This window comes from Chrysochloris asiatica, unplaced genomic scaffold (genome assembly GCF_000296735.1).
Source record: "Chrysochloris asiatica unplaced genomic scaffold, ChrAsi1.0 scaffold00197, whole genome shotgun sequence".
Classification (NCBI taxonomy): Eukaryota; Metazoa; Chordata; class Mammalia; order Afrosoricida; family Chrysochloridae; genus Chrysochloris; species Chrysochloris asiatica.
Genome location: NW_006408715.1, coordinates 463,386 through 481,071, shown reverse-complemented (window position 1 = coordinate 481,071; position 17,686 = coordinate 463,386). Strand labels below are relative to the sequence as shown.

Below are 17,686 nucleotides of genomic sequence, written 5' to 3'. Positions count from 1 at the left end.
TGCAGACTCTGCTGGGGGTGGGGGTGGGGGTGGGAGACTATTGCTTTGCGTTTGATGGCAGATCCGTGAGGGAGGGTGGGCTGGGAGCACCATAAAGTGTCTCCATCCTCAGCTGCCTCTCCCTCCTGAACACTTGATGCACATGTGGCATGGGATTTTAACATATGCTGGGGATGTGCCCCTCAACAAGTGTTCCTTTTGGTCCAGGGTGTGTTGAAGTTGGCCATGTATTATTACTACAGCTGTAGTTGGCTAGTCAAACTAGGATTTGAGGGAATCATTTCAAATGACAGCAACAATGACAGAGAAAGCTCAATGAGATGGGCATAGGAAATTCACATTTTAGTCAAAAGCAAAACTTTAAAAAAAAAAAAAAATCAAGTCAACAATGCTCCTTTAAGTGTTTTGCAATTTTAATCACTGAAGAATAAAAAATAAAACAACCCTCAAGTTGTTAAAGGTTTAAGTACATCATCAAATGGGCAACCTGCAAGTATCAGACCCTCACAGAATCTACTTTACCAAAGTTGTCACAATGTCCTGTTTTTGAGGTATTTAAAAAAAAAAAAAGTGTGACAGTGGGTAACACAAAATGGAGCTTCCTCTTGAGTTTTTATTAAAATATCAACTCCTGGGGACCCAAGGAGAAATTTAGAATAGCACCAATTAAACAGCAGCCTGTGTGGCATCAGAGCGCAAAGAAACTCTTTTCTGTAGTTTGCACAGGAGGTGTTACCAACCAGAGGCAGGAGCAATGCAGAGGCAAAGGATAAGCACAAATAAAAGGACCCCTATACCCACCCTGGTCCCAATCAGTGCCAGTGAAGAAGGAGATCTATACAGTCAACCTTAAAACTCTCAGAGTTCTCTCCTTAGCACCTTGGCCCACAGCAGACAGACACACAGGCATTCTGACCTATGTGGATGCCTGCCACATTAGAAGAGCAGGCGCCCCAACTCTCTTCCTCAAAAAAAAACAGCCCTTCACCCATTCTTTAATAGGCCTCAGACAACAGGTTTGAAACCAAAGGACCTGCTAAGCCAGATAGGTCCACTCCCATTGGCAGCCAGAGAGCTAGCTGCCCTCTCTACTTGCCTTTGTTTGGCCACCAAGGGAAAAACAATACACAAAACAGAAAAACTGCTCAGAGCAGACACAGCCTGGTAAACAGAAGTCTAAGAAGACAGCACCAAAAGAGGAGGGTCGAGACAAAACAGAACACAGCCAAGAGACTGGAGCCCACCTTGTTTTTGGTTGGTTGTGGTTTCATAATGATGATAGCACCTCAGCAAGACAGGATCAGGGACAGTCACATTAAAATACCGTAGCACCATTTTATTTAGACAGTTTCAATTCATAAAAACGCTTCCTAGTCCACAAAACACACTTCAGTAACCAAAGGAACGAGATACTGGTTGAGGCACAGCAGGGATATCATGTTCGTTTCCCACCAGCATTGTCTTGGCTTGCGATATTGTGGTGGATACTGGTTTCTCTTAGGGAAATTAGGCTACCATCTACTCATCTTCAAACATCCTTGCACATCTACTGCTGCTTGATACAAAGCAATTAAGCTCAGGCATTTCCCTTGCTTGAGTACTTAGAAATTCCTTGCTCTGCAAACTCCTATTTTCAAAAGAGGCTGGTGAAGGGTTGAATGGGGACAGGGATAGCATCTCTTTCCATGCACACCTCAGTCATCTTGGGGAGAAGACGATGCAGTACCCATGAAGCTGGGGTGTGGGAAACTTAAACCCTGCCCCAAACTCAAAAGCAATGACAAAAAAAAACAGATCTAAAAAAACCCCCAACAACCCCCAAATCCATGAAACACCTTTTAGTCAAGATTTCCAATGGTTTCTTGAGCTAGCACCAGTTATTTTGTGAGAACCTGCTGTGAAGCGATTTTTATTTTAAAAATCTCTTAGCACAGAACTTTGCAGATACTTCCCTTGCACACAAAAGGCAGGGAAACGAAACCAAGCAAAAGAGGAACCAAATGTTTGGACGGTGTCTGTGGACAAGGCGCAGAGAGATGACTGTGCAGACCCCGTCCTTTTCCGTAGCTGTCATAGTAATTACTCTTAAAACTGGGTCATGCTGTTAGGTTCTTTAGTTGCAATGGCTTTTATTTTTCTTCTCGTGATAAAAATGTCTGTTAATCATCTTTAGGACTTAAAAAAATGAGAGTGCCAGTAAAAAATAAAAATCTGATTTTTCTCTTTTAAGAAACCTTCAGCAGCAAGGGGGACAAATAGCTGTGCATAGTTACTTTTTAAATATACGTCTAAAGCATGCTAATCTTAATGACTGAGACTTGAGGTAGGTTATACATGTAGTGTGTACAAATCAGCATGGGCGTAAGCACAGCAACAGCACCACCTAACTCTCGTACTCCACTAGGAGGGGATGGGGACGGCCCATGGAGACTGCCTCTTGACTCACCTCTCGGCAGCCTGGTTCCCAACCTAGAAATTTATGAACCAAAGGTTGTTTGGCCTGGGGGACAGAAGTCACATGCTTTTAGCTTGGGTTGGTCTCTCCTTTCATCTAATGGCTTTGCTACCCAAGGGTGGTGAGGGAAAAAGTATATTTAACATACATAGGGAAAATTCACACGTGCCAAGTATCAGAATCACCTGGGTTACACTCGGAACCTTCCAAACCAACAGCCAACCTGGGGCTTTCACAGCCACACCGACGGTCACATTCTCAAAATGGTTTGTAAAATATTGTATTTCTTGCTTAAGATCATTTAAAATGAAGTTTTCAAGGCACCCCCGCATCTACCTAAGCACGAGTCAAATGAGACCTGCATAAAAGCACTGATGTGGTAAGCAAAATAGCATTTAAAGGACCCAACTTTTCCTCAAAACTAGAAAATCAGCATGCTCATTAAAGACTGCTTCCTTTAGCTCGTCCAACGGAAGGTCAGAGGTTTTCCTATAAATCTGAGTTCTGAATAATTCTAAATCCTGATAAGCTCTTGGGTATTTATTTCAAAAGCAATAATATTTCATTTTTGTCCTGTAAAATAAATGCAACTTTACAGAATATGGTAAAAGTGAAGGATAGACAAAGCACGTTAAATATTCAGCTACTATTTACAATTCTCCCACAATTACATGTTAAAACATACTTTTTTTTTTTTTTTTCAAGTTGCTGTTTAAATCTAGGCAAAAGTGCTTAAAAAAATCTTTCACTATTTACAGTTAAAACCAGACCACATAAATGCTCAGGACATTTTACTGCGATTCTCCGCCAGCACCTCAGGTTCGGTTACAGTAAATGCCCAGCGGGTCGGCTCTCAGCTCTTACACAAGGCACCTGGGAGTGCAGGAATTTGCCATTAGCATTGTTATCTGATTGTTAAACTTGTTTAAATGAAGACCCACATATGAATTAAACTGCTCAATAAATATGAGGTTTATCTGAGGGTTCGGTTTTCCTTCTATGTGTGGCCACTCTCCCCTCATGGTGTGTCCAGATGTCCACACAAGGATGGGACCACCCACTTACCATGCAGGTGCACAAGGGGAGCTTGTCAGAATCTCTACTACCACCACAGGAAAACAGACTTTAAGAAGTTCGACTTGCTGCAGATGAGTGTTCCTTCAACCTGTCAGGCCCAACCTCTCTCAACAATGTCGCAAAAGTTAAGCACCACATTCTCAATAAACTGAATGAATGCACCAGAATTTTAGATGGGGCATGTAAAAGTGGGTGGAGAAGGGACGAAGGGAGAAGAGATGATTGAACAGAGAAATGGCACCAACTGTGGAGGAGAATCATAGCAACCTGCTGAAAATGTTTGACTCATGTACTTGTAAAACTCTTTAAGAGTAATCTCCAGCCCCCAAATGATACTGTGGAGGGGGTGGGCTCAGGTGGGAGGCATGCACCATAGTTCAATGTGGAAATCCAGGAACAGGATAAGGGGTGTTAACTACCGTTATACTGGTTTGCTGAGCAACAGCAGGGTATCTAGCCTGCTGGAGTCAAGGAAGTCCCAGCTCAATATTACAGCACCAGGCTCCGCACAGCGGTGGACACAGAGCAACGCTGGCTTTTCACAGCTTGGGTTTAACTTCTTGTTTTTAAAGATACAGTAGCCCTTTTTCAGTATCAGCATAAACTTCTGGGGGCACTTTTTTGTTTTGTTTTTCAAACTGCCACTAAGACACATTCCTTCAGCCCAGTATTAATTCACTTGTCAACCTGACAGAAAGGGCTCCTGAGAGCCTTCTCAACTCCAACGCCATCTTGAGGTGCTGCCTAGTGAACCATGACATCGTGTGACTTGATCGGTAATAGAGAGGACTCAGTGTGGAGACTAGCAAGCTTGTAGCCTTCTGCTTCCAACCTGCTGTCTAGGGAAATCTACGCCAGCGTCTCGGGTACCCCTGACTCAAAGCCTACTGGCAAGGACAGAAGCTGACCTGAGTGAGGGCTCCCTTCTCTGTCGGGAGGGATGGACTGGGTGGCTACAATCTGCAGCTGGTTTGAGGGACAGATGGCTCCCAAAAGGGCCAGGTGAGCTGGGTCCCGCAGCTGGTGCAGGAACGAGCACAGCTGGCCTTTCCTGCTGATCCTTTACCCATTACTATTGTTGCTTTAAAAAAAAAAAAAATCCAATAAATACACATTTTAAATGGAATTTAAAACTACTCCTTTGTGAAAGGACACTATAAACTTTCTTTCCATTATAGTGATATACAAGGATAGAATTTTAAAAACAAAGAGAAAATAAAAGCCCACCCCGCCCCCCCCCAAACAAGGGGAAAAACCCCCAATGTGGAGATATAAATACTAAGGTCACAGAAAATCACCCGACAGCCGTAGTTTCTTCTTCAAAGTGCTGGGGAGGTGGGGGGAGGCGGGTCAGTTCTGAGGTTTGGACCATAAATACATATATATGTATATCTATATATGTATATATAGATAAAAAGACTTCTGCACCCCAACCCGCCCCCAGGTGTGAGGGCGAAAGCACCACTGAGGCAGCTCGGGCTGGGCCCGGGCTGAGGGACTCTGGCTCCCGGCACCTAGATCCAGCGGCTGTAGGGCCCAGTGACCTTCGTGTAGGCGTAGGATGACACGGTGACTGCTGAGTCTGTGGGCACAGCCAGGGCCTGCCGTGTGGGGATAGCCCCTTTCTTCTCCTTATGCTGGGGCTCAGCGACCAAGGCGCCCCCCCACTTGCGCTTCTTCCCATAGAGCTTGGCCTCTTGCTGGCCCAGGCCCAGCCTCTCTGCCTCTTCCTGCCGAGCCCTTGCCCGCTCAGCCAGCTGCTTCATCTTGGCCTCCCAGAGGGCCAGCCCATGGTTGGGCTGGTTGAGGTTCTTGTGCTGGTAGAAGACCAGCGAGATGCGGGTAGGGTGGCAGCGGTTGGGCTTCTTGAGAGGGGTGGTAGCATGCAGCTCCCGGCGGGCACACTCGATGAGGATGGAGCCGTGTGCAGGGGCCACGGCCACACCACCGATGTTCTCATCCAGGAAGTTGTGTTCACTGTCCGACCATAGCTCCTCTTCCTCCTCAGCACAGCCCTTCTCCTCCTTCACAGCCCCCTTCCCGGGGTGCTCCTCCGCTGTCCCCTCCTCCAGGCTAAAGGGGTCCCACAGCTTCTCCTCAGACTTCAGGGACCCAAATAGCTTCTCGCTGGGCCCCAGTGGCATGCTGAAGGACTGCCAAGCTTTGTCCAGTTGGCTGGCCCCCGGGGTTGGGATCCGTCCCTCCTCCCCTTTCATGGGGCTCCACAGCTTCTCTTGGAACCCAGGGCCACCTTTCAGAGCAGAGTTGAAATCCCCCATCCCGACCCCCCATGGCTTCTCAGTCAGTCCAGGCCCAGACAGAGCCGAGGTACTGTTCCCAAACTTGCAAGGGCTCCATGATTTGCCTCGCAGTCGTCCTCCCGTCTGGGGAGCTGGCTGCTGCCCGTCACTTGGAAACAGCCCCCACTGGCCATCTGGGAAGTGGGATGGGGTCAGGCAACCAGCCCCAAAAGAACCAAGCTTGTCAGGGACTATGGTGGGGCTCTCTCCAGGAGGGAACACACCCCAGCTGCCACCTACACTGTTAGTCCTCTTGGGGGACATGCTTGGACCTCCTGTATACTGTCCCCATAGGTGGTTGGTTCCCCCATTCTGAGATGCCTCAGGCAAAGGTGTTTTGCTCATCTTGCCAGTGTCTCTGGGTACAGATTCAGCCGGGACCAGTGGGTCTACAGGCTCTTGCTTGATGGATCTGGTGTAGCAGTTGGAGCTCTGGGCAAAGGGTGAGGGGTCCCTGGATGCTGGGTGGATCTGGGGGACCTTGGGAAGCAGATACTCCTTGGGGCCTGGGTAGGCAGGCTGCTGGTGGTGAGGAGTGGGGTGGTGGGTGTCCGTGGGAACAGCCTGGCCAGGCAGCTCGGCAAACTCAGCACCACCGTAGGCCGGGCTCAGGCTGTTGTGCAGTGCATGTAGGTCTGGCTTCTTCTCAAAACTGCCGCTGCTGCCACTATTGCCCCAGGCGCCGGAGCCCAGGAACTGAGAGGGGAAGACGGGGTTGCTGGATGGAAAGCCATAGTAGCTAAATGATGGAAGAGCATACTTGGAGTGGAACCCATTGACAGAGGGCAGGCTGGGCTGTGCATAGTAGGAGTGGTAGGAGTACACGCTATTCATGCTGTAGGGGTCAGAGGGCCGGCAATTGCCCAGCACCGAGTAGCTCTCCACCACTGCGTTGCCGCTGTACTTGAAGGAGCTGAAGTGGTTCTGTGGCTCCACCTTGAGGGAGGACTTTAGGCCCTGCTGGGACAAGCCACTCTTCAGAGACAAGCCTGGGGAAAACAGAAGGCACAATGACAAGGAGCAGACAGAACCAGTCTGGAAAGGGCCCAGACAGGAAAATGAGGACAGAGCCTTAAGATGTGTCTTCCGTGACAGGCAGCACAAGTAAGACATGTCCCAGTCAGGCCCTAGGCTCACGTCCATCGAGTCAATTCCAACTCATGATGCCCCCATGTGTGTCAGAGAACTGCACTCTGACAGGGTTTTAAATGATAGTCGTTCGGAAGTAGATCACGAGGCCTTTTTTCCAAAAAGGTACCTCTGGGTAGACTTAAACCACTAACCTTTTGGTCAGCAGATGAAAAGCAGGCCTGTGAGAAGTGGCCATGCAGAGTCCACGGCCCTTTCTGCTTTGCTCTCCTTCACCCTAGCCCTAGTGAACCCCAGAGGTCCTCAAGGAAGCACCAACTCTGAACCACCCATGTGTGCTGACTACCTCTCCCACAAGTGTCCCACAAGTCAGGGGAAAATAAGAAGAAATGCATGCGACAGTCAGCAGCCACACCATGCCCCACAGCCCTACACCTTGGAGCAGGCTGTCTGTCTTCAGACCCTTAGAGAGGGCGGGAGAACAAGCTAGTGGAGAACGGAATCCTGCTCCTATCAGGTGGTGTCCTGAGGCTGCTACTGGTCTCTCCACACTGACAAAATTAAGTTTCCAATATTTGTCACGGGCAGTTGTTCGAACAGAACATGGGAACACTGAATGGTTTAAAATTAAGAAAGGTGTGTGACAGGGTGGTATTCTTTCACCATACTTATTCAATCTGTATGCTGAGCAAATAATCCAAGATATTGGGTCATAAGAAGAAAAATGTGACATTGGGATTGGAGGAAGACTCATTAACAACCTGCGATATGCGATGATACAACCTTGCTTGCTGAAAGTGAAGAGGACTTAAAATATTTATTGATGAAGATCAAAGACCAAAGCCTTTGGTATGGATTACATCTCAATGTAAAGAAAACAAAATTCCTCAACACTGGACCAATAAACAACATTATTATCAATGGAGAAGATACTGAAATTGTGAAGGACTTCATTCTTCTTGGATCAACTATCAACACTCACAGAAGCAGCAGTCAAGAAATCAAACAATGTATTGCATTAGGCAAATCTGCTGCACAAGACTTTTAAAAAATGTTGAAGAGCAAAGATGTCAGTTTGAGGACTAAGGTGCACCTGACCCAAGTTATGACATTTTCAATAACCTCATATGCATGCGAAAGCTGGACAGTCAATATGGAAGATTGCAGAAGAATTGATACCTTTGAGTTATGGTGTTGAAGGAGAATATTGAAAGTGCCATGGCTACCAAATGAACAAATAGATCTGTGTTAGGAGAAGTACAGCCAGAGTGCTCCTTGGAGGCCAAATTACCAAACTTCGCCTCTCATACTTTGGACATATTGTCAGGAGGGGCCTGTCGCTGGAGAAGGATATCATGTTTGATAAGGTAGAGGATCACAGAAAAAGAGGAAGACCCCTAGCGAGATGGATTGGTAAAGTGGCAGCATCAATGGGCTCAAGCATGGCAACAATTGTGAGGTTGGCCCAGGATGGGGAGTGTTTTGTTCTGTTGTACATAGGGTCACTATGAGTGGGTACCGACTCGATGGCACCTAACAACAATAATAATATAATGCACCTGACATGTATAGGACACCAATGCACACGGGAGTTAGGCCCCAGGAAGTTCCTGACTAGTGTTCCTAGTGAGATGCATTAATGGGAGAGTGTGGGGAACCACTGGAGCCTTCACAGGCACAGTGTCCATGCCACCCAGGTGGGTCCCCATCTCCCCACACCTGGATCAGTAGGGACGCCAGCCAGCTCCAGGACCTCTTGCTTGATCTTCTCGGGAGTGCTTAACTTCTCCTTCTGGACCTTCTTCTTCTCGGCCGCCGCTTTCCTGGCTTCTAGCTGCCGCTGTCGACAGGACTTGGCAGGCTCAGGCAGGCGCCGGACCTCGCGGGGGAAGGCGGTGAGCACCTGGATGGCCCCGCTGCCCACCTTGGCGTTCTGGTTCTCCTCACTGCCAAACTCATCTGTGCTGGCCATCTTATACAGGGGGAGCACATGCAGCTGCTCGTCCTCAGGGATCTTGCCCACGCAGCGATTGTCTTCCTTGGTCAGAGTGCAGACCTGCCCCGAGCATGGAGAGGGAGAGCACAGGGCTTGGAGGAGCAGAGGGCATCTCTGATCCTCTCCTGCCCACAGATTCCTAACTCCTGCCAGTCCCCCAACCTGTTTTCTCTACTGCTTCTGAATGTTGTTGTTAAGTGCTGTCAAGTCAGTTATGAGTCATACAGACCCTGTATAGGGTTTCTGAGGAGTGGCTGGTGAGTTTGAACTGCCAAACCTGTGGTTCAAATCAACCTTATGGTTCAGTGCTTTATCCCGCAGCGCCACACCAGGACTCCACTGCTTCCAGAGTTTCTAAAACAGCACATTCACCTCAGTTCATAGAGGAACAATACATTATCAGCACTTATGGTGCTGTGGGTTAATGCACTTGGCTTCAAAGTCAGTTTGTACCACAAAGTTCGCAGTTTAAGCTTACCAGACGATCTTCGGAAACGCTATACAAAGTCACTATGGGTCGTTACTGACCGGATAGCACTTAACAAGAAGGCTGCCCTACACTTTAGGCAGATGACAGCCTTGGAAACCCCTGACCTCTAGGGTCATTATGAGCTGAAATTGACTCTATGCCACACAACAACAATAATCTTTATGGAAGCAAGTTGCCTGGCTTTTTCTCAGGTGGATCCACTGGTGCATTTGAACCACCAACCTTTTGGTTAATAGCCAAATGATTAATGACTAGGGCTTCTTTAGGATACCCAACAAATATAAAAAGATTTTATGTCCGTAAGGATTAGAAAGTAGTAATAATAGGCAAAGGACATAAGAATATTCACAAAGGTGAAACATAAAAAGCCAAGAAGAATAGGAAAAGATGTTCAACTTCTCTAATAAGAAAATAAACCCAAAGTGAAATGAGGTGGGCATAGATTAAAATGAGTCTAGAAAAAAAATTACATTAACTGAAAAAAAAAAAAAAAGTCATCAAAAAATATATTAGGATCTAAAACCAATTTATATAAATTTACAAAAGGAAACACCATTAAAATAAAAACACACCCAGCCTGCCTCCACCTGTGGGCTATGTCTGTGCTGGTTCTTTTGCTTAGAGCACTCTGCCCCAGATACTCTCAGGGCTTCCTCTCACTCTTAGGTCTCAGCTCAGAGAGGCCCCTGGACAACTGCATCTAAACCAGCACACCAGCACCCCCGCTCTCTTTCACCCTGCTTCATCTTTTCCTAGTAGTCTTCCTCATTGTTCTTGTTGTAAAGTGCTACTGAATTGGTTCTGACTCATAGTGACCCTGTCTGTATAGGGTTTCCAAAGAGCAGCTGGTGGGTTTGAACCTCTGACCTTTGGTTTAGCAGTCCAGTGCTTCACCCACAGCACCACACCAGGACTCCAGTCTTCCTCACTCTTGGACATTATATCCCAAATTTGGGCAGGGACTCTGTCCACTTACTCCAATAAATACTTGTTGAATGACTCCATCTAATCTTTTGGATATAGTCCAGTTGTCCATGACACTTGGACCCACGCTTTAACTGGGAGACTCCAGATATTCACTGAGCTAACTTTTGCAGTACCCTCCCTCCTGGTGGATACAAAAACTAAACCAAACGCACTGCCAGCATGTCGATTCTGCCTCCCAGTGGCCCTACAGTATATAGAAGTGCTTCACAGGGATTCAAAGCTGTAAATCTTAATTCCACGGAGTGGCTGCTGGGCTTGAAACACCGACTGTTCATTAGCAGGTGAGAGTGCTTAACCACTTGCACCTGCAGGACCTCATCGATGGCTACTCGTAAGAGCAAAAATCCACCCAAGACACACACAAGATCAGCCTTGTCCATTTGTTCTGGGGAGTGGGCAGGGCAGGGGCAGGCAGTCTGGTAGGGCACCTCCAAGAGTTCTAGAATTCTATCTCCACATGTCTTCCTGCACAGACCACAGTCAGGCTGACCCCAGGACTGTCCCCAGTGGCTATGACAGGACACAGCTTCCTTACCACAGTGCACCCATTGTAGAGGTTGTGCTGGTCCTTGTGGGCGTGGGCACAGAAGTCCATGCAGGCTGTGACCCCTGCGAAGGGCCGCCCTTCCTTCAGCCCGAGGCGGCAGTCGATTGCTACTTCCTCATTGGTCACCTGTGTGGACAGCCAAGGTGGCCTGAGTGAGTGGTCCATGACTGTGCTTGGGGAGGCCAGCCCCTGGCCCTCTCAAAAAAGTTAACTTTTAGGCCCCTTTAGGAACGTTCCTCCTGGGAAATCCCAATTCCCTCATGCAACAGGAATGGCTGTGGAGAGAATCAAAAGCCTCCCCCATGGAAACCAGAGCTAGAGGAGGGTTACTTGAGAGAGCAGGGGAGGGAAGAAATGGTTTGGGATAGTTAGCTTGGTGTTAAAAAAAAAAAAAAAAAAAAAAAAAAGGATCTTTTCAAAGAACTACAACATACTCTCTACATCTTGGCTGGGTGCTTCTGGTGAGGAACACAAAGGAGCCCACTGACTAATTGCCCAGGGAGCCTGGCAGAGAAAGATCCATGACCCAGTACCTGGTTCTGATAGGCCTGGGGAGCCAGCCGCTTGTACAGGGGAGCGACTTCGGTGGCTAGGTCCTGGAAACTCTTCCGGAGCACTTCTTCCTGTGGAGAGAAGAGCAGTCACACATGGCCAGAGGACCCTTGGCAGGCTGGGCACACTGGAAGGACACCACACCAGTCGTTGTCTGGTTTCCTTTGGGGAGGTGGGAAGAAAGGTGTCTCTGGGAAGGGTTTGGTGCCACATCCATTTTAAGGTTGGGGACACTAAAGCATGCCAGAAAAAGCCACTGTCTGAAGGGCTAGTGGAGTTCCTGGTTGTCACAAATGGTCAATGTGCTCAGCTGATAACCAAAAGGTTGATAGTTCAAGGCCACCCAGACGTACCTTGAGAGAAAGGCCTCGTGATGCACTTTAAAAAAATCAGCCACTGAAAACCACTATGGAGCACAGTTCTACTCTGACACACATGGGTCACCATGTGTCAAAGGCAACTGACTGCTAAGCCACTGCTCTTGTAGGTTCAGCAGACACGAAAAAAGTACGAGTACTGAGTATGGCTCCTTCTCCCCATGTGGCACACAGGAAACAGGTAGAGTGAGGTGTCGGGGTATGCTACAAGGTTTACAGTCAGCCGGGTCCAGATATGCAGACCGACTTCACAGCTCAGTCCTCTTAAGTCCTGTGGCTATTGATATTTACGTTAATTTTCATTAAAGTAAATTACAGTAAAAACTCAGTTCCTCAGTTGTGCTAGCCAATTGTGAATGCTCAGTGGCCCCACGTGTGGCTCCACTAGCTACAGTCCTGGATGGTGAAGACAGCAGTCTGTGTTCACAGCAAGTCCAAGTGGACAAAGACGCACCCCCCTAGCTATACAGAGCAGAGGCCTTCCGGCGTCCACAGCCTCTCTTGGTGCACCTCTTCAAGGGTCGCAAGAGGGCTTGGGATTGTAGGGGCTCCTAGCAGACTGTGAACAGCGGAATGAATTTACTGAGAGGAAAGACAAAAGGAGGGGGAACAGAGAGGTTTATAGAACAAGAAAGGGAAAGGTGAAACCAATGGCTGAGCTACCTCGCCATACAGGCCAGGGACACTACACCCCATGCCCTGGAACCCTTCCCACCCCTTGTACTTCAGGCCTGAAGCCAGCACAGCATGGTGGGGAAGCCTGCCAGCAACATTTCTGGCCACATGGCCTTGGGCAGGCCGCTGGCCTCATGTATAAAATGAGTCATCACAGTCTCTACATCAGGGGTGCCGAAGCAAACCGAGTTGCCCATGAGGTGTTCAGCTCTGCATTCAAAACAAAGTGCAGGCAGTGGTGGCTGATGGAACATGGAAAATATTTGTTAAGAAATAGAACCAATGTATTCTCTGGCAATTTCTAGATCCTGGTGGCCCTGGGGCTCTATCACTCATCAAGGCAATTGCACTTTGCTGCTTCTGAGGGAAGAGGAATGTTGTCTTCAACAACATTAACAAGTTTACTGTTAAATTAGAATATTTAAGCTCACACAAGTATAAAAGTCAGGCTTTGAGGAAAAGAGCATTCTAAATGTTAACATCCTTTAACTTTGGAGTCCCTGGTTATGAAGAGTAAAGCCTGGGGATTGGGGCAGACAAGGTGTATGGACTATGGGGTGAGGGGCTGTACCAAGGGAAGGCTAATTCTGGGGTGAGCGGGAAGATTACTATGCTACTGCCTGGTTCCTGGCCAAGAGTCTCAGCAGCCTATCGAGGAGGGAGGAAGGCTGCAAAATGATGGTAAATGCAGACAGGTGAGCCCCGTCTGTGACTGGAACTCTGAGGGGAGGCCAACTCTCAGGATGCCCTTCAAAGATGGGCACCAGAGGAGAACGGTTGAGGGGTCTCCCAGCATCAGTGTGAGCAGTGGGAACCAAGCAGCCCAGGAGTCCTGCTGTCCTGGGGTGGGGAAGAAGTCCAGTGAGCTGCAGAGGCCTCCAGGTAGGGAGAATACAGAGGTGAGACCATGTTGTGAGGTAACAGCTCAGTGTCCATGGACCAGGCCAAGTCTCATGTAACAAGGACAGTGAGGGCCGGGACATACAGTGGCAACTGGATACCAGCAGGTAGGATTAGGGTGGCTCAAAGACCATAGGTCCTTACTCTTACACCTCAAAGATATGTATGCTCGGAAGAATGAAGACATCACTCTTTGAGAGGGTCAACTTTTGATAAGGAATCTGAATATTTAGCTGTAATATTCAGAATATTTAGACAATTTTAAGCTAGAAGAATCCAAGCTACCTGTTGGCAACTCTGATTTTCCATTTGTTAACCCCCACACAAACCCTGGCCACCTGCACACACCTTGTTTCATAGCAAGATAAGGTCAATTATAAAAATAAAGAAAAATAATGCAAGTTCCATTTCCTGCACAGCTAAGCCAAGGTGTGCCAGTCCCACCTTGACTATTAAAGTCAGCAGGTGGAGACAGGCATGTGGGTGGGTTCATGAGCTCCCGGAGCAGATCTACTCACCTCTTTGGGATTGTCCCCTGCGAGGCGGAACTTTCGAGGCGTCTTACTCCGAGCGTATTTGCAGCCGTTGAAGTACATGCTCCAGGAGCAGCCAAAGGAGAAGGAGGCACCGCAGGTGTTGGGGTCTTTGCCTTGGCAAGCACAGGTCCGGCTGCAATGTACAGCCCAGGTGAGGTATACAGACGTGGCAGAAGTCCACTCTTTTGCAATCGTCTGCCTACCTGTCCACCAACCTCCCAGTAATGGGGACTACATCTTTTCCCACTCCCAATTCCTTTCTCAAGTGTCTTTGGAAAGCCAGGTTTCAGCAGCCTGTTCTTCCCACACCCCTGAGCCTGAAAGTCTAACCCAGACAGAGCCTGTTTTTGGAAGAAGCACAGTGAGTTGTTAGAGAAAGGTGGGAAAGACCTACTTGAAGGAAAACCACTAAGGTTTATAATGTTCTTTAACTCTATACCATATACAACACAGACCATACATATAGGGAAATCATAGGAATCAAAGGTTTGAACCCACAAGCCTCTTATGGCCTTAGATGCAGGCAGGCCTTTTTGTTGTTGTTGTTGTTCTGTCTTTCTAAATTTATTTATTTATTTTTTCTTGTTGAGAATATACACAGCAAAATATATCTGCTGTTGTTACGTGTTGTTGAACTGGTTTGGATTCATAATGACCTTGTTTAAGATTTCCGAAGAGCGGCTGTTCCATTTGAACCGCCACCTTGTGGTTCAAATTAACCTTGCAGTCCAGAGCTTATCCTACAGCACTACACCTGGACTCCAAAACTTAGCAATTCAGAAAGGTGTAATCAGTACATGTACAAATCAGTGACTGAATGCATTTCTTTGAGTTGTGCCAGTGTGTCCCTCATTAACATAAACTCACTGCCCACTAAGGTTCTTATCTCCAGGTTGCAGTTATTATTTCCATCCCATATAAATAGTTCGTAAAAGAGCATAATGTTCAAAGGAAAAACAGCAATGAAGCTGCGAGCTAAGCCCTACAATGTTCAATAGACTCCTGTGAACCCAGGTGGAGACCTGGTTGGCCAGCAGTGTGGCAAGACCTGGGGACTTTTGGGCCCAGAGTCAGTGACATAGCCACAGAGGACTAGAGTGGAGAGTGAAGCATCCAGCTGATAAGAAGAGAGGGCATATGCATGAGAACACCCACACTTGCTGACACAATTTGATGAACTTGACCTACACCTACGGATGCAATAGCTCAAAAGAGGTAACAAATCGTTACAGCAAGGATCATTCCTACCTCTCCATACAGAGTAGACAGGGATGAGCAACTTGGACACTGGCTACCCAAAATGGGGGGTCTACAAATGCAAGAAGTGACTGGTTTATAAGCTTTCAAGAGGGAACCTAGATCCAGAGGGCGCAGAAGAAGGCAGAATCTCCAATCTGTTGGGGTGGGCCAGATGAAAGGAGATGTAGAGAGGTCTCTTGTTATACAATAGTGAATAATTGTTATCAGGACAGATTGTGAGGGTTGCAAATGTAAAGGTAGACGTTTTTGTAGCAAAAGGAGGGAAGTGATTGACTTTGCAGTCTAGGAGCGGAGGTCCCTGGGACCATAAAGGGCCAAGAGCGGAGAGAGGGACCCTACCCAGAGAAGCAATGATGCCAGAGATGGAGGCAGAGACGATGACGTGGAGAGATGGAGTGGCTGGGGATCCAGAAAGGTAGAGGGGCTGTGTGCTGATGACTTGGGGGCAGGCTTGCAGGGTATACCCTTTTGTTGGTTGATGATGTATGGAGGGGATTGTAACCATGGCAATGAAACGATATACTATAAGATCAATGTAAAGCTAATGTTCTCCCATGTAAACGATCACATAATTCACAATAAAACATTAAAAAAATATAATAATCCATGTCCTCCTCAATTCCTGATTCTCCTTGTTCCTCTGTTGCCTCAGGTGAATTGTTGTACCTTGGATGGCTGTTTGCAAGCTTTTAAGATGCAGGCATTACACAACAAATTAGGAGGTGCAACAGGAGCACTGAGCACATTTTTAGACCATTTAACTGGGATATTCCATGAAATTGTAATTCCAAACCTACAAACCAAGGAACCAAATCCCGTGAGATGTTTGGTTGTACATAAGGAACCTCAGCAGCTACTCTATTTTGTGTGCAGTCAATCTGCTTGTAAATAATAGCTATCACACAACTTTGGCCAATTCAACTTTTTATAGGTGCATGACTTATTAAAGGCAATTACAATAATCAGTGGTGCAACCCACCCTTAATCATTGTCAGTTTTCAATCACAGTGAGTCCCATCTCTCCCTTTCTTTCTCACTCCTGATAATAAAACAAAAACCAAACTCACTACCATTGAGTAGATTCCAACAGAGACCCTGACATAGAGAGTAGAATTGCCCCCTAATATTCCTAAGGCTGTACATCTTTATGGAAGCAGACAGTCACATCATTCTCTTGCAGAGAAGCTGGTAGATTGCTGACATTTCTGTTAGCAGCCAAGCACTTAACTACTGTACCACAAGGCCTCTTCCAACCCTGGTAACTACTGATAAAGACTTTGGTTTCCATACATTTGTCTTTTCATATAAGTGAAGTCATACGATATTTATTCTTTTTGTTATTGGCTTATTCCACTCAGCATAATGTCAAGTTCCATCCATACTGTAACATGTATCAAAACTTCATTTCTCCTACTGGCTGAGTAGTATTCCATTATATGGATGTACCACATTTTGTTTATCCATTCCTCTGCTAATGGGCATTTAGACTGTTCCTATCATTTGGCTGTTGTGAACAGTGCTGCAAGGAACACTGGTGTACAAGTCTGAGTCCCTGCTTAATCTACAAGTCTTAAACCACTTCATGACCCATGGGACATTTAACACCCACCTACATTTTTCTCCTCTGGAGTTGACTATATAACTGCTTTCTCACTAACAGTGTATGTAGCCATTAGAAAGGGGCATGCATACCTGTGTGAAAGGAAAGAAATGGGCATGGTCTATAAATTTTTTGTTTTAACTGTGTTGTGTATGAGCTTTTGATGGAGGTGTGATTTTGCAAAAGGCCTCTGGCTTTTTTTTTCTAGGAGATAAGCCTTGTTAAGTAATTTCTGGGCTTGTGTGTGTCATGTGGAAGTTGCTTTCTTACAATGATTCCATGTTCATGAATATCACATATTCATGTACCTTAAATTGTATATACCTGTCAACAAATGATTTAGTGTGAAAACTAATAGGGTAATGAAAGGGTTAAACAAATGAATATGATTTAAAAATTCAATGCTTACTAAGAACTGGAAATAATCCAAATGATGAATGGATATTAAAGTTGTGGCATATTCAAACAAGGAATATTATTCAGCAATAAAAGGGATGAGCATTGATACATGTATCAATGCAGAGGAACCTCAAATTCATGATGCTCAGTGAAAAAGCCCATACACTGGGAGATCCCAGTTATATGACAGTCTTGCAAAGGCAAATCTATTAGGACAGGAAACAGATCAGAGGTTTCAGGAGCTGGGGGGAAAGGGGAGACGTGCATATAAAGGGGCATGGGAACTTAAGGAGATGATGGAACTGTTTTCTATCTTGATTGTGATAGTGAGTTAACAGGCTTGTACACAACATCAAAACTCTCAGAATGTATACCTGGAGTGTGAATTTTACTGTAAGTAAATTATGCCTTAATAAAAACAAATGGACAGGAGAACAAACAAGATG

At 46.6% G+C, this 17,686-nt stretch overlaps 1 protein-coding gene across 1 annotated transcript in view; it reads right to left on the bottom strand.

The window, feature by feature from the left end:
* Positions 1-4,658: 4,658 nt before the first annotated feature.
* The window catches only part of TET3 (tet methylcytosine dioxygenase 3), a 161,295-nt gene continuing 148,267 nt past the window's right edge, over positions 4,659-17,686 (bottom strand). The window contains exons 7-11 of the mRNA XM_006872404.1: positions 13,964-14,114; positions 11,475-11,564; positions 10,930-11,067; positions 8,641-8,977; positions 4,659-6,821 (exon numbers count right to left, since the gene is read on the bottom strand). Of these exons, the coding sequence (XP_006872466.1) occupies positions 5,047-6,821; positions 8,641-8,977; positions 10,930-11,067; positions 11,475-11,564; positions 13,964-14,114 (2,491 nt within the window). The 3' untranslated portion in view covers positions 4,659-5,046. The remainder of the gene's footprint in view (positions 6,822-8,640; positions 8,978-10,929; positions 11,068-11,474; positions 11,565-13,963; positions 14,115-17,686) is intronic.